Raw genomic sequence first — 17,107 nt, 5'->3', positions numbered from 1 at the left:
AGCTGTGTGAACTCTACTTGCCGGGAACTGTGAACAGTAGACGAGCCATAATCACCTGAGAATGAAATCAGGCGCAAAAAGAGCTATTCCATGTAGAGACGGGTGACAAATTAAAGGAAAAAGCATCTTAAAGCCAGAACAGCTTCAAAGCAACTTGGCATAGATTCACCAAGCCTCTGGAACTCCATTCTTCCAAATGATATTCACCTCATTTGATGTTTTTGATGGTGGTGGTGCTGAGATGTAATGACCACAAAGCCAATAGCATATGATTCATATTATTTTCATTCTTCCCAAACCTCTAAGTGATCCCTTGTATAGAGACATTGCCATCCTGGAAGAGACCAATTGAAATGTTTCTTCACAAAATAAAAAGGGTCACTCGGAACAACTTTTTATTGATTGGCTGTGAGCTCTAATTTGTTCCTGACCTTTCTATGGCAGCATATGAACATGGTGTTTTGCAATGTTAATGCGGTGGGAGAAACAGAGAATAAAAGCTATAGCTAATTCCAGGCTTGCTTTTGCAAAGAGAAGATTTGACCTCACACAAATTGTGTCATTTTCAAACACACACACCTCTGTCTTGCTCAACTCACACAAATACGTTCCCAGTTTCTCCTCTCTGTGTCCGTCTCTATTTTTCTTGCTCTTTGTGATAGTGTATTGTGGAGGTTTGCTGTTGTCAGGCTCTAAAGGACTTCCCTTGGAACAGCAGTAGATAAAGACCTTTGCTGAATGGTCCTGCTGTCATCTTATCTAAATGGAGTTGTACAGCACAGGTCACACTAAAGACAAGCCACCGGCTGAGAAACAGCACAAGGAAAGCAGGTACATTGTGTGGGTAAATTGTGTTTCAATGGTGATGAAGCATGGAAGAGGTGCACTGAGACAATGGATAGAAGCAGTTATTATCTCTATATGATTTGGAAAAAGTAAGAAATTATAAAGTCGAGGAGCAGCTATGCTTATTGTGATTACTTTTGTGGTTCAGGTAAAAAAAAAAAAAGATCTATAGCCTGAAAGTAGAAAAACTACTGCCGTCCTTTGCTAGAACAGATACACCATTGTACTTGCACAGAATATCTACAGTGACACCAGCAGGAGGTAGGATGTTAGCGACTGTTAGTGGTTGCAGTGAGCGACAGCAGGCTGTGCTCTCTTGTTATTGCTGGCACGGGCCTCAGAGTGTCTCAGCAGACACATCGGTGCATATGCACTCTTCAACTTTCAGCCATAAACACGCACACTTTATCTGTGATGGGCAAAACAGACCCGCGTTTTGTCTTTGTTGGTGGAAAAATAAGCGTGAGGTTACACAATGGAGCTTTAGACACCCCCGCGCCCCTCCTACCGTTCGCGCTCGTCGCTCCAGTGCGAGCCTTCTTCCTGGGGTAGGAGCGAGCAAATTCATCTCGTCAATCCTCCCGGGACGGTGTAGCTATGCAGCTCTGTTTACTGTGGTAGAAAGTTAATATAAATTTTCATCAGTGGGAGAAGTTTACACATACGATTCTATTTGTCCTTCATTATTAGCACCTGAGTCTGGGGCTGGGTAGGCATAATTGTCTACAGACACAGGCCAAATAGATGCAAGGGAAAGGCAAATAAGCACACCCAAAAATAATTTGATGCTTGTGTGTTACAATCCTCTATCCTAAGAATTCTTAATCTAGAGAATCAATAAACAAGAGGTGAGAGAGGGCGGAGAAAGAAAAGATGAGAAGAAGAAATGAACAATGTGATATGAGCAGGCAGAGGGAGGCGAGAGAGAAAGGAGTTTGACTTGAATTCAAAGTGCAGCAAATAGGCGATAAGGAAATGAACAGTACAAGCAGTCAATATAAGTTTTAGACATAAGTAACACAACAAACCGATCTAATTTCTATTTTCGGCTAAATATCGCTGTATATAGACAGAGGAAGCTGAAGTTGCTGAAAATATTGAGATAGAGGTAGCAGAGTGGGACACAGAAGCCCATTGTTCTGCTGGATAGCTTTACCTCTGTCCTGAGGCCCAAGCAGATTCTCCATGGACCTCTCCCTCCCTTTCTCTCTCCCGGTCCCTTTTTCACTTCAGACTGTTGATTTATTGGCTCATACATTAAAATGCTCATTACTCCTACATACTTTCCAAATTCATACTTTCTCCATTCTTCCCCTTTTCTCTACTCTTTCTTTCTAAGATTTCACCCATAGGTTTCTATAACTTTTTAAAAATGCAGCTTGCAGATCCAAACACCTCCATTAACTCTGCATGCTGCTATCTGCAGTCAAAAGAAGTCATCATTTTTTAGTTTCTATCCAACCACTCAACCAGGCGGAGTTGACTAAAACCAGCTGTGTGTTTTGCTCTGTTTGGGCTTTTTGTGGAGGTGATAAGAGAACAGAATCTGGAGCTATGGTTGATGCACCGAGGCACTGTCATCAATCCTGACCTTTTATGAAGAGAGCCTTTCAACTCCTGTGACTGAGTTACTTAAGGCGAGTGGTATCGGCAGCATCTGTGTACTGTGATCTTACACACACCAGGCTTAAAATTGATACCAAATGCATTAATGTGGTAGAGAAAGTTTCACAGTGTTCTCACCCTTGCTTGTGGAATTTTGTTGCCTTGTTGCCTTTGCTTTGATTTATCGGCCATAGCTTCTGTGGTCAAAAGAACCTCTTTGTGTCTGTTCTGGGCCCTCTTTGCCACTAAATGAACATGCAAGAAAAGACAGGTGGTAAGTAGCAGAGCAGAGCTGGCATCAGTGACAACGGACATGCTGAAATGAAAGGGAAGTGGATTGCAAAGTGGCTTGCAGATGTGGAACAACTGTATGCTGGAAACAGTATCAGCTGATCCATTAATTGATGTGGGGATAGCACTTGAATTAGCTGATGGGATCTTCAGCAGCTCCTGCATTACGATGAGCTTCCAGGACTGCAGCTGAGCTTGATTTTGTGGCCCGCCTGAATAAACTCGCGCTCAGTTTAATTCAGCTTCAACTTCAAAAGGGTTTCTGTAATCTCAAAGCTATGCCTGTTCTTGCATGGAAACCCTGTGCTGTTCTCTGGTCGCACTTTGCTTGTTTTCACAAACTCCGGGCCCCACTTTTGCATTCAAACATTGTATGGGACATCTTATCCTGTTTCCCTTCTCCTCTCATTTGTCTATCCTCTCCAGCCAGCCCCTCCAAATCCATATCCATCCATCCATCTGCCCTGAATCCACTTATATAAGGAGATAGGGTGTAAATATTTTGGTATGGAGTGTCAGCGCATATCTTCCCTGCCAGCGGGCCAGCTGCCTCAGTCCAATCAGCCATGTTTGTTTGTTCAGCTTAAACTGTTTGTGCCTTGTTTTCCATGGCATGTGACTCCCTCTAGCTTGATAAAGAGTCATACTTTTTCTTTTTCTGCACACACACACCCTCCCCACAAACACCCCCACCCCACCCCCACCTCGCTCTTGTGTATGTGTTCCCTGAAAGCAGATAGATAAGCCTGCTGGTGCAGTACTGTGTGTGCGTATGCATCAAGAGTGTATGTGTGAGAGTTGTCAAAGCTGTCAGCGTGACTGGAGTTGTTCTGGCCGACAGTCGAGTGTTGAACAGCAGCCCTTTTACTCCCTACAACACACACACACATACACACACATGCATACGCACATAACATCTGTTCCGCACACCACAGAAAGGCTGTGTTATTATGATGCAATCCTGTTCCGTACTGATCAACAACTATTTACAGCTACTGTCTGGAACATGCAAACATCCTGTCAAGGCTTGGGCGCTGTAAATAAGTACCTGTTGAGGCTAGCTTATTTCATCCCTGTGTCATCATTCCAATATTGGCTATATCCCCCTAATAACAACAACTCCCTATGTGACTGGAGCCAGGAAGTGATCTACACTGTCCAAACACAATGTCACAGCCCTTCAAATATATCCAATTCCAATGTCATGGCTGCGTATTGTGCAGTCTCCAGGTGGATTTGAAAAAGTGGCATTCTTAGTGGATGACTTTTTTTTTTTGTTCCCACTCCCCACCCTTCTCCCACCACCACATGCAATAAGCAATCTGGAGATTCGTAATGGTTTGGCCCAGTATTACAGGGCCTCCTAATGTATTTCATGCTTGTTTAAGATCTTTGCATGCTCCTTACAAAGGTGTGCTATGATGGCTGTAGCTTATTACCCAGTTCTGTATAGAACTGTAGTTCTGTATAGAGCTAGGAGACTGGGGGGGTAGTTGTAGGTGAGGGGTGAATGGATGAGGTTTTTTATTTTCAGTTTTCTCTCTCTCGCCTTCCTTCTGTCAGCCCCTTCTCACTCTCTCCTTTTCTTCCTCGCCGGTGATCTCTGCATGCCTATTAATGTAGAAGAGGAATGCCTGTGTAAACATTCTTGTTTCTCTGTTCATTTCGCATAATAGTTGCCTGTATCGCCTTTCTCCTGACCTCACTATCTGAAACCAATTACACCAGATCCATTTGGGCTGAATCTTATTTTCATAAGGATCCCCGTGTCGCGGTCTCGGTTGCTCTGTGTTATTTTCCCTCCTCCTTATTTTTTTTCCAACCTCAGTGATGGATATCAACATCAAATATGCCTCTGAGTGCCTTGTTATTTATATAGCAGGCCCTGGCTCTCTCTCCCTCTCTGTCTGGCTAGCGCTCTCATTCTGAAGAATGTGTCACATTGTGCTGTTTATACAATGTGTGCATTAATAGACTGGGGATGTCATTTTTTTGTGCATAGCAACCCAGGTTAAATAGACGGTGCGTCTGTACTCGTCTGTGTTTTTGTCCGCTCCAGCAGCTCTTCAGCAAACTTTTGATGACTTTCCTTGGCATTTGGTGCTTTTTCGTGCTTTGAGATGGGCTTCAGCTTTACCATCTCTGTGGAGTGGGAAGTGGGTGGCACAAATTGGTGCTTTTTACTGTAATGGCAGAATACTCAGAGCCGACGAAAGTGAGGGGACGGGACTTTTATTCCTCCCTTGCCTTCCACACCATCACAGGCTCTCTGAAAAATAGCTAACCCCACTTCCACGGAAGAGGTGACAGACAGTTTGAGACATGACAAACCACTCTGGAAAAGTTTGGCCGGTGTTGATAAGGTCTGTGTTATGTTTGGAGAGGGACTCTTTATGCAGTCTGAGCAGACTTCTTTTTTAATAAGCCTGGTGTAGTTGATCTCTCCGCTTCACCCCCATGCGTCACCTCTCACGCCTGCACCTCCCTCGGTATTTACTCGGCGTGGATATTGGAAGCGCAGTTAAAAACATCTCTGTCTTTGTACTCGTGACCGTGTGAAATATATTGAGTGGCTCTCTTGACTTTGGGTATAACACAGCGAGTCATTATTGATTCGCACACAGATAAACATTTCCCCCTGACAGATACCTTGAGCTGCACTCATCAAGCAGCCTTCCCTCTAACTACTGTGTGCAGGACTCAATAAGCCTGATAATTACTTTGATTCACCAATCATGGCGAGATTAATTAGGCCCTGTGTTTTTAATTAGCGATGTGATTGGCTGCATTCAGAGAATTTGTGTTGTCTTTCAGGAAAAAGAGAGTCAAGCAGTGTTTGATTTCACATCCAGTTTGTCAACAAAACTTTATGTGGCTGTCTGTGCCTGCATGCTGCAGGTGTTAATGTGTATTTTAGTGTGTGTTCCTAAGAAAGGCCAAGGCTCAGTTTACAGATGTCACATGCACACATGCACACACACATACACACACACAAAGCAATGGCAACTAGGCTCATCTTACCAAGGAGACAGATCAATGCAGTTAGGACCCAGTGCCAGTGTAATGTGTTTGTTTACTTCAGTCCAGAAAGCCTGGCTCCTCCTGAGCAGCCAGACAGAACCCCCACACCACCACCAGCACCACCTCCACCTTTACAATCCCCCCCCCCTCCAGTTCTGTCTTTTCATAATTGATCGAGGGGGTTGTCTGCATTCCCAAAGGGGTTAAGATGGGGCAACTTTTTTTTTCCTCTCTCTCTCCTGCCTCCTCCTCCTGTTTGCTCAGGATCTCAATGTACTAGTTCAAACATTGTTCCCACCAGCTGGCAGAGCTGCACCATATGCACGCCCTGTCAAGGCAGCTGTTGTCATGGATACTGGCAAGCGCTGGAAAATAAAATGAGCATCCCTGATTCCTGAGGAAGTGTCACTCTCCATCTGAGTTTTACTCCCCCCCCCCCCCCCCCCCACCCCATTTCTTGCTTCTCCTCCTCCTCGTCCCCTTCTTTTTTCATCAAAAAAGCCAAACACCTGTGAAGTTGTTGTTTTGTGTGCATGTGCCCCCCCCTCCCTCTCTCCACTCCCACTTGATGCTCATGGGCCTGAACAATACAAGGTACACGCTTGTGTGGAGCAGCAGCAGTAGTAGCAGCAGCTGTGCACAATGTTCTTTTCTGCCAGGCTCTTTCATCCATCTGCTCTTGAAGAATTTGAGTGAAGCTGCTAGCCCAGCTGCCGCCGTTACCTGTGAAGCTGGTGCTTGCTCGTCGCACGCATTCAGCGCACACAAGCAGGCGGGGGGTGGGTGTCTGTAATCCCATCAAACCCTAGAGAAATAAATTACGCCATATCCCAGCAGTCCCTCTGATTCCTATCATATCGATGTATGGCAAACACATCAAAGGGTGTTGATGACAAATTTCGCAATTTACAAATAGGATTTTTCTAATTTTTCATGTCATGTGTAAACAGCTGCGAACTAATTTCATCAGGCAGGGAAAGGCCTCTCGTCCTCTACCGATCTATTCATCTTTCTATCTATCACCCATCCGCTGCGCATAAGCACCCTTAATGCATAGTGTAAAACCTGGGCTGCTAGTTAATTCACTCTAAATGTAATCTGATGTTGATTTTGTCAACTTTAATTACAGCTCCCAGGGACACTTCACATGGTGCTGCCTCTACTTCAAATTGATATTATGAATATGCAAATGTGGTAGTAATTTGCAGAGAGAAGTGGGTATTTCAGTTGAGCACACACTAGACAGGTCAATTCTACTCTGCCTTTTTTTTTCTCCTGCCCACCGCCTCACCCTCTTCCCCACCCTCTTCTTCAGGGTTGCTTTAGACAAACTGTATTTATCCTTGCTCACAGCTCTGTGAATTGTTACTAAAACATATCATAGTGTTAACCACGTCACAATGAAAGAGGTGATATTTGACAGGCCTTTCGCTCAGAGATGACTGTTTTCATCTGCGAAAATTTGAATTATCTCTACTGTCAGCTTTAGGAAATCTAATAGTTTATTTTCCTCTGCACCTTTCTTTCTTTCTCTCTCTCTCTCTATTTCTTTCTCTTTTTTTAACACTGTCTTTTGTCTTGTGTTTTTTTCTTCCCAGGCTCTACAAGCAGCGAGGCAATTACTCTTGCAGCAGCCAGGCAGTGGCCTGAAATCTCCAAAGAGTCAGGACAAGCAGCGTCCACTGCAGGTAAAGCAGCTCCCTGTCTAATCTCTTAAGTCCATCCATAATACATGCTCCCCCGAAAAGAAGATTTCCTCTGTTGCACAAAGTGTGTTTGATTTGCCAACGCAATCCTTGGGCCCGTCATTGGAATCTTAAAGTCTGGACAAGCGGGTCCCCGGGAAGCTGAAGCGTCACACAGACGCGAGAGAAACACAACAGAGGCAGATCTCAAGGAGCATTGTTTCATCTGTAGGCCCTTTGCCTGTTTTCGAGTATGTGATGCATGAAACTGTACAAATACACCACAAGTATATCCCAAGGTTATGTGGTACAATGACAAATTGGCTTTTCTACACTGGATCCATAATGCTGTTGACACAAGAAAATTCAGAGGCTAGTTATTATTTGAAAGCCACGTCAGCCTGGATAGTGGGTTACACAGACAGCTAATTTTAACTTCCTCTCATTTCCACTTTTCAACGCTAATTTACCTTATTGATTTGTAGAGCTGTCTATATCTGATGCCAGTGATTTTGAAAAAGGTCACTCTTGTACACAGATGCGCACACACACAAACACACACACGCGTGCGCAGTTTCGCGCTGACGCCACACTCGCACATATATACATTAACAGTCCTTTCAGTCCTCCGTCTTCCTACTCTTAACACTTTTCTCACACCAGCAACTTGTTTCATTCAGTCAACTAGACAGTTTCTGCTTGAAATTATGTAAGGCCCCTTGACATCTGCTCTGTGTTTTTATTAGAGGATTTTTTTTTTAAAATTTAATTTATTTTTAGCCGTTTGAAATTGAAGTGTGGGAGTTTATGCCCTCCACTCGGCTAATAAGTACTATCAAGGAGCAATGGTTTACCTCATTAGGAGCTCTGTGCATTTCATTAATAACAGGGAAATTGGCGTTAACCTCACCCGTTGATATTTTCACAGAGTCTAACAATGGCGACACCTTCAATTGGAGTCACACCCCTGTGTGCCTAATTACGTACTGGCTGAGAGATAAGGTTGGCAAGGACTAAGTCTTCCCTTCCTTGAAATAATTTGACTGGGGCTCATCAAAAGCATTAATATTATCAGTATATTCTCTTGCAGTGGCATGTTTATTTATTCTACTATATATTTCTATATTTAGCTGTGGCAAAGGGGGTTCATCAAGAATAAGCTTATTGTTGGATTTCTCCGTTTGAGTAAATGTATGCCAAACTGAGTAAATTGAAACAAATGGGAATCTGATCTGCAAATGCCTGCACAGTCACCAAGTACAGTACATAGCATGAAGAACAATATTGAACGAGAGAGTTGTGTGGGTGCATCGTAACCGTCAGCCCACGTCCAAGCCCCTGCCTCTAATAACACCAGCAGATGGTAAATATTGAATATTTACATTTGCTTACTCCATTCTTGACTCGTTGACGATATGAATCAATATGAATCAGAGGGCCCTGCCGATCGGCCTGTCCTCGGCTCCCAGCTAATCTATTTGTTGATCCAGCTTTTATTAACATCCTCACCTCTTTGTTCCAAAAAGTTTCCATTCAGCAGACTGTCACAGGAGAGGCGCTGCTGCCAGCTCACCCAGTTATGCACAAACAGGGCTCAGTGCATTCTGGCCCCAGATTGTTTTCTCTTTTTTTTCTTTTTTCCAGCGGTGGATGTGCTTTTGCTTGAATCCACTCATTTCAAATGACATTTTAACTGTATTACTCCTTTGTGCAAATATCAGTATAAAGCGGTAGAAACTCTTACTTGATTAAAATGCTTTTTTTTTTTTTTGTTTTGCTTTTTTTATTGTCTCTCGTCTCATGCCACATTTTTTTGTGTTCTTGTCTTGAGGGAGTTTACTCAATAAAGCTGCATTATTTACCTGGATTATGAGGCCGCAGTGGGTGCTGCAGCGCAATATTTTATTAGCTTCACTGCTAGATAAGAGTCACTGGCAATCAAGCTACATGTTTTCCACTAGAGGAATCACGCGGATTGATCCCCTTGTATGATTAGCACAGCAGAAAGTGGGAAAAGGATTAATATTACCATGACATCCTGCTTATGGCAGAGATACTGATAAATCCTCTGCTTCTTGTTCTCCATCTTTGGTATTTAAGAGCGAGAAATGATCCATAGATCACAGCATGTAAATTATTTAGTACACAAGCATCTAAGTGCCTCGGCTTGCAGTTTTAATTACTCGTATTAGCGGCTAAAGGCTCTCGCCTGACTAATTCTATCCGCTTGCTTGTCGCTGCTTCTCAGAAGTTGATGATGCGGAGGCAAGCAGCTCTAGCGTTCACATGCACACAAATTCACATGTACGGGTGAAAAAATAAATAATAATAATAATAAAACAGCCCCAAAAACACACACACACAAAAACACACTCACACAAGCTGCTTTTCCACATTTGCGTAATGTGACAGGTCTATTATTACACAGTAAGCCCACGGGAGCACTCAATAAACACCTATTTCTTCCTGTAAATCCCCTGCCTCTGCTTACACGGCTCTCCTAAGGCACACAACACCCTCTCGTCTCTGCTCCTGTCTCCCCTCGCTCTCCTCTTCTCTATGCCAATACCAGCCCCCCCCCCTCTCTGAAAGGCATTTATACACTGACATTTAGAATACAAATAAAGAAACGCGGACAAGGAGAGGCGGAGAGGATTACAGAGGCCTATGAATCTGACAGTTGTTTCGCTCGCACCATGCATCTACGCACAGCCTGCACAAACACAAGCACAGCGACAGTTGCTTAAAGTTTTACATTGCCCGAAATGACTTTGTTCAGAACGTGTTTGTTAGCGGCCCTATTGATCATTATCGATAAGAAACAGAGCAGAGCTCTGTTAGTGTAACACCTGCTGGGTGCAGGTTTTGGCTCACCATCCACCAGACATCTCAAATAAACTCCTCACTCCTATCATGATTGCTTCAGGAGCCACGTGTAAAATAGCCAGAATGACCCCAAACCCTTGCAAGTGACTGTGTTGGATGGCATCCACCCGCCCCGACCCCACCTCCTGCTACTTAACGTCCAGTTCTAAATCATGCAAAATCTGAGAGCTCGCCCTGAGCAAGTGTTGCAACTGCTGCTGTGTCACCTTTCATGCCATCGAGCTGTGACTACTTTTTCTACAAGACTAATAACCTCAGCTCCATCTGTGCAAAGCTCAGCTATGAATGAAAATATTTAAGGTTTTATGGTTGGTTTATGGATCGGCAGAGATGTTGGTTTAGCCGTGTTTTCTGTAAATTTGCAGCTTCCTGCCCAGGCCAGTCACACCGGCTGCGGGCACTGGGCCATCCTAGGAAGTGTCACACTTTTTAAAGGTCAGGTCCACACATTTCACTACTGAACCAATATCATCTCAATAGCAGCACTCATCTGCTTATTGGCTTTCATCCGGAACACACGCACACACACACAGATGCAGGGAAAAGGGCTGTGACGCCAGGCTTAAGCATAAGTTAGCCAACTCCAGTCTGCGTGGCTAAAGGATGCTACTTCACATTTACATTTATGAATATATCTTTCCTCTGCATCCCCTCTGGTTGGATCTGAAAATAGAGAAAAATTATCACAGAGAAGAAGGGAAAAAAGAGTGTTGGGGGGGTATTATGTTATTCATGAGAAAAACTTCTGTTGACTCTGAGAGAGAAAGAGGGGGGAAAAACGTCAGCACATTTTAAGTCAAACACCCTTGGTTACTGCTTTTGTAACCAGAAAACAAGATTCCCCCCCACCCTCATCTCCCTCCTTCCCTACTTCTTTTTTTTCCTCCCCCTGCATTTACAACACCTACAGGACAAGATTGCTAAATTGCGAGGACAGAGCAGGTTCATCATTGTGATGCAAAAGAAGTTGAAATGCTACCCCAAGGCGAGGTAGCTGAGTTTGGGGGATCAAGAGAAAGTGAGAGGGAGGGATAAAAAAAAAAAAAAGTAGCTCAGACCTTTGATGTAGCAGCAACAAATTTACCTTGTGACAGAAGATACATGGGTGCAATAAACGAGTTATACCAGCCCTTACACATGCAATCAGATGATTCTGGCCAGGGTGTTAATTGGATCCTAACCGGCAGATCTGATACGCCCGGGCCCTGGTGGTGAGGGGGAAAGCCTTTCCAAGTGATGAACTATAATTCACTGAGCTGCTTGAAGCACTTGTAATTTACTGTGTGTCACTGATGAAGAGGCTGATCCAGTGGAGGCCATATTACCTGCAACATCAGAGGAAAGTAACCCCCCCACCCCCGACACACACACACACACACGCACCCCACATCCACCTGCTCTCACTTGTGCTCTCTCACTTTCTTTCTATTACAGTTCTCTCCTCTCTCTGCACTTTCTTTTATAATTCCCTCCCGCTCGCTCTTTCTGTCGCTCCCATTTACTCTTGAACTGTGTGCACCTGCAGGGAGGCATCAGTCGAGAGTGAATTGTGCCAGTTTAATGATAAAGGTGTGACAATTTGTACTGATAGTGACACAAACAATGTGCACAAAGTCGCACAGCTACACTACATTCAAGACGCTTAATCAGTGACTTTCTTTCCTGTAGAGATAAATCAATATGGAAATTGTGCTAAGCCCGTTCCAATCTCCTTGGGCTTTTTTATTAGAGGCTTTTACATGATGGGTCTTTATGTTATGATAAATTGCACTTCCCATGCACTGCTGCCAAACTGCTATGGAAATTGATTTAGGAAAACATTCAGTAATCTACTTAGCTTCAGTCCTGACAATCTACAGTATTGATCTCCCTAAGCTGAACACACGTCATGCATTTGAGCGTAATCACTCTTATGTATGCGTGTGTTATTTTGCATAGGAAACACAATCAGGCCTCTTGCAAACTTCTCAGTCAGGTGCAAGCCACACCAGCTCGCCCTGTCGCCTTGGTGGTCCTCTGGTGGAGAGTCCCAGCTATCAATAATCGCCCAGCCACATTTGGCAGTAATTGGCTAGTAAATGAGCAGTGTCAACTGAAATGGAGTTGAGAGGTCAGAAGTCCACAAACTACGGTGGAGGTCTGCTCGGCGTTGTGGCCCGTGCCCCCCCTGGGATGCTTAGGAGATTGAGATGAAATAAGGAAATGTAGGGAGGCTACATGTAGAGAGGTTTGTCTCTTTTCTCTCTAGATTTCTTAATCTTTTTTTTTCTTTTTCATGTGTAAAATGAATCTTGTGGCTTAATTAGCAGTGACTCTCCTGCCAAGGATCCACAATAATTACCGACTAGGACCCTTCCATTTCTCATTGCCTTTATCTCCGCCGTGTCTGAAGCTCCACACAGTTCCCCGTTCAGTACTACAGCAACTTATGTCGTTGATAACAGCCACATGTTCCAACCCCCTCAGTGTTTCTGACTGCCATTTATTCAGTGCCCCCCACCCCCTACCCCCCTGCTTGCTTATTAGTGCTAAGTATGATGGAATAAAATCAAATAATAGGAATTCCCTTCTGCTAGACTAATTGTTCGAGCTAGAACTCTGATACATTTTATCTCTGCTTTAGCTCATTTGAGTTTGTTCGTAAAAAAACGTATCTCACAGATAAAGTGCCGCACAGTGGGTGTAATGTCTGGAAGTGTCCATTGGTCAGGATAGACAACCGTGCGAGCCATCTCAGGAAGAGATACCTGAGCTCTCTGTGGATGAGCTTGACCTTTCACAGGGTGTTGGAGAGGCTGGATATAGGGTGCAGGTGTGACAAGTGTGCTGTAATGATCTGCTTGTTCTGGTGAGGGCCCCAGCAACGTTTTCTCATCATCAGCCAATTTAAATGGCTTTTGTTTTACTCTCTACCCTCTCCACCTTCATGTCAGTGTAGCTCCACATGCTTATTAAAACGAGGGGCGGAAATAAATAGCAGCTCAAATGTTTCAAAATATGCAGTTTTTAACTACATTTTTTTTTCTTACAAATGTCTATAAAGCTGGTGTTACATTCAAATGCCATTTTTAAAACTCATTAGCTTGCTGCTCTCCATCCAAATTTGCACTATTAAAACCAGGAGGCTAACCTTTTCTGTTTTTTAAGGTCCCCAGTGGCGACATCAGCTGCAGCTAATTTCAGACAATTTAATAAATACCATTAATAATTTTTCTCTTTTCCTTTTTTTTTTGGGGTGCTGCAGTACTGGAAATGTATCCTTTTGGATTACAGAGAAACAGAGGCACAGACCAATAGGAAAGAGAGTCTATTCACGGTGCACGGATGTTTACGCCACTGCCAGCGTCTTCTAAATGCTCATTAATTTTATCCCTTCGTGGCAAAATCATTTCAAGGAGAAGCAATTCAGCCTCCTGTTCCTTTCAATTCACCGCTCATGTCAATCAAGCCCTCCTGCAGTATCCTGCAGAATGGAGGTGTTATATTCCTGCAATTATCATGTCATATACTCGAAAATGTAAATGAACGTGTGTGTAAAATTAAATTTATGGGTTGTCAGTGAAGAATAAGAACCAGGAGAGCAATTACTTATCTGCTTTCATCTTGGAGCCTCTGATACGTCAAGCAGAAAAGCATGCAGTTAAATGCTGGAATTAGCATTGTGCTGCACTTCACAATAGACGTGGGCCAGTGCCTTTTCTCCCCTTTCTTTCTTCCTTCTGCCTTTTCTCTCTTTTTGGTTCCCCTTCCTTTATTTTATTTTTTTTGTTTTGTTTGGAGCTGTGAAATGAAGATGATTATCACCCATTATGTCTCTAAAAAGTTAATAAAAGCATAAAGAGAGCTTCCTCATCTCATAACTTGGTTGCTTTCTGTTTTTATTGATTTTTTCTGTTTTGTTTAGTTGTATTCATTGCTGCTAAAATCCCTGACTTTGAATGGTTATAGTTTATCAGTTCTAAGCTAAAAACAGTTAGAAATAACATGCAGAAAATATATGCATCTGCATACTTTGTGCTTTTTTTGTAAACTTAAACATCTCTGAGCCAGCACCCAATTAATAGTCTTAATGAGTGCATCTCTCGTGTTGTTTCTTGGCTGCACGCATTCCATTGTAATGGTATCCAACACAAAAACAGGAGTGACTGCGGGGGTAATTACTTACCTTGCAAATATACCTATAAGGGTTAATAGCATTGAAGGTGTAAGCGCAGCATTTGCATAATTACACGTGGACTGTTTAATTTGCAAATTTTTGACGGCTTTTGTTCCGCACCTTGTGCATTTTCTCTTGTACTCTTGCATCGAGGAGTCCAGAGAAGAAAAGAGATGTACCACAACAACATCCTCCTCCTCCTCCATCTCTTCCACCTTAGATGGAGTCCCTTCTCTCTAAGACCCTAATGAACAATGGAGGCAGGATTTGTTTGAATATGAATATGAATGTGCAGCGGGGCCGGCTGGAAGTTGACCTTCAGCTGTGATTTTCAGTTCATCAGGATTAGTCAAGGCGGGCGATCAGGAGCCACTAATGCATAATGACTTCTAAAATGAAAAATGTGTAGTGACCATGCAAATGTCTCGGCTAATCAAAGAGGGGGGAAAACCTGGGGTGGGGGGTAGGCGTTGAGGAGAGGAGAACTAAACAAGGACGTGTCAAGGCCTGACAGAGAGAGAACGAGAGAGAGAGGAAGAGGGAGGGAGGAGAGACGCACATGGAAAGTAATCAAGCCAGCTTGATTAGCTGGCGATGAGGACAGGGACGTCTTATTGGCCCCTTGACACTCCATATAGGCTAGCTACTGTCATGGCACCTCTATGCTAAGCAGTGTCGCAGTTCAGTAAAAGTGTTACTACATGTTGATATTTTAATTATGTTAAGGTCTAAAATGCCTGCCTGTTTACCATTCAGCTCTAGGATGCCACAATTCTTGTTCAAGAAACAACAAACTAATTTGTATCTGCAAATGTTGGAAATGTGCCACTTTAGTCTTCTTATTCAGTAAAAAAGCATTGAGCTGTTGTGTTACTGAACCGAACTGAACACTAAATCATTCACTCATGTTGGCTTCTTTTTTCCATAACTGAGGAGTAAACAAACACACACACAAAAGTCATTCAATATTTAAGCAGCTACAAGGAGCAGAAATTCCACAATATCACTGCAAGCCTACTCTCCCCTGTTAGAACGTGTGCATGCAATCAAAGCCTGAAGAGAAACGTATCATCGCTCTACTGTTCTGCTGCCTCAGAAGTGGCTCGCACTGTCTCCTCAGAAGAAAGTGGCATAAGCAGCGTATGCATCTTGGTTTTGTTTTGGAGATGTTCTTCTACTGCAGCGAGTATTACCTAAAAAGGGCATGCATTTTTCAAAATTACGTAGCCTACTACACCAGCAGCCTTTATGAGAACTTAAGAGTTGCTTTCACACCGTTCCAACAGATTAAAAAAGAATACTTCAGGTACACCCCAAACTCCCATGACATAATGCTGATTGTTCCTGCCATGCGTCCACTTCATCAGCGTAGTTTCAATCAGCTTTAGAGTTGTGCATTTTTTCACGCTGTTTCATAATAGCGGTGCTGATAAAGTGGGGGAGTTCAAGGGTCCTGCTAATTAAGGTCTATGTCTATTTAAATCCTTTACTTTTCCCAGCGGGGTAAAGGAAGGAAAATAAGATGAGCAACACAAAGGCACGGCACCCATCTGTCCTTCAGCATCTCCTCTAGGCTGCAAAGCATCACGGCCATGAGAGGCCTGCTCTCCCTACCTCTCCAACCACCAATTACCACACTTCCAGCAGATCCATGCCACTATGCCTGAAAACTTATTCAGCTCTTCGTTTTCTTTGTTTTTCCCCATCATCGTCCATATATAGGTTCCAGTGTCAGTGGCCATGATGAGTCCCCAGGTGATGACGCCGCAGCAGATGCAGCAGATCCTCCAGCAGCAGGTGCTTTCCCCCCAGCAGCTCCAGGCTCTGCTCCAGCAGCAGCAGGCTGTAATGCTGCAGCAGGTACACACACTCCAACCTACATGCACCGTATGAACATTGTGACACTCATGCTGTGACATACCCCATCATCACCTAGGCTGGTTTGCCCACATCCATACAGTTACACATTTAAATCCACATAAAAATGTAGTCTGGTGTTTGTACAGGCATACACAAAAATGCACACACAACCCCTCCACATAAGTGTGCCCAGCCACCAGTTACGCCAACTCACCACAGCCCCATGTCCTTGACACGCTTACCAAGGGGAATCGGAAATTGACGTACTCCTGCATGTCACCTCTAATTAACCGTCTCTAGTGTGTCGCTGGTTCAATTCCCTGACAAGCATCCATCAGGGACTGTGAGAGTAGGGCATAGTTGGGCTGTGCAGCAGAAGCTGAACGATAAGTGATGGTGATGTAATATTTGGAATCAACTTGAGAAAGCGCACTCGGCAGAGTTGAAATGCATTTGTCATTCATAGATTTGATTAAGAAAAAGACAATAGTTTAATTAAGAATGTCAGTCATTCTGAGTCTTCTTCATTAAGAGTTCCCCAGCTCGATGTGGTCACATGCTTTCACGCTCTACTGTGCAAGTACAGGGATTTGTCTTAAAATGTGACTCAACATTTTTAGTTTCACATAAGATTTGATAGAAAGCTTGATCATCTGCCATACACATCAGTCACTAAATCAACATCTACCTTCTGTTGTTGATTTACGTATTTAAAAATATTTCTCAATTGATTCTTGCATATAGTCTGTTAAAGCGT

The 17,107-nt window shown here is 43.5% G+C and overlaps 1 protein-coding gene across 9 annotated transcripts in view; it reads left to right on the top strand.

Moving 5' to 3' along the window:
• Nucleotides 1-17,107, top strand: part of foxp2 (forkhead box P2) — a 104,367-nt gene that overhangs the window by 54,140 nt on the left and 33,120 nt on the right. For all 9 annotated transcript variants that reach the window (XM_085253020.1, XM_085253016.1, XM_085253014.1 and 6 more), the window contains 2 exons: nucleotides 7,362-7,451; nucleotides 16,213-16,350. In XM_085253020.1, coding sequence (XP_085109146.1) covers nucleotides 7,362-7,451; nucleotides 16,213-16,350 — 228 coding nt within the window. The remainder of the gene's footprint in view (nucleotides 1-7,361; nucleotides 7,452-16,212; nucleotides 16,351-17,107) is intronic.

Source organism: Mchenga conophoros, linkage group LG17, assembly GCF_057382185.1.
Source record: "Mchenga conophoros isolate Kocher_MC1m ecotype Shallow Benthic linkage group LG17, M_conophoros_male_GT1.1, whole genome shotgun sequence".
In the NCBI taxonomy this organism is placed as follows: Eukaryota; Metazoa; Chordata; class Actinopteri; order Cichliformes; family Cichlidae; genus Mchenga; species Mchenga conophoros.
Note: the sequence above shows the minus strand (reverse complement) of the source record. Positions and strands in the feature narration are given on the sequence as shown.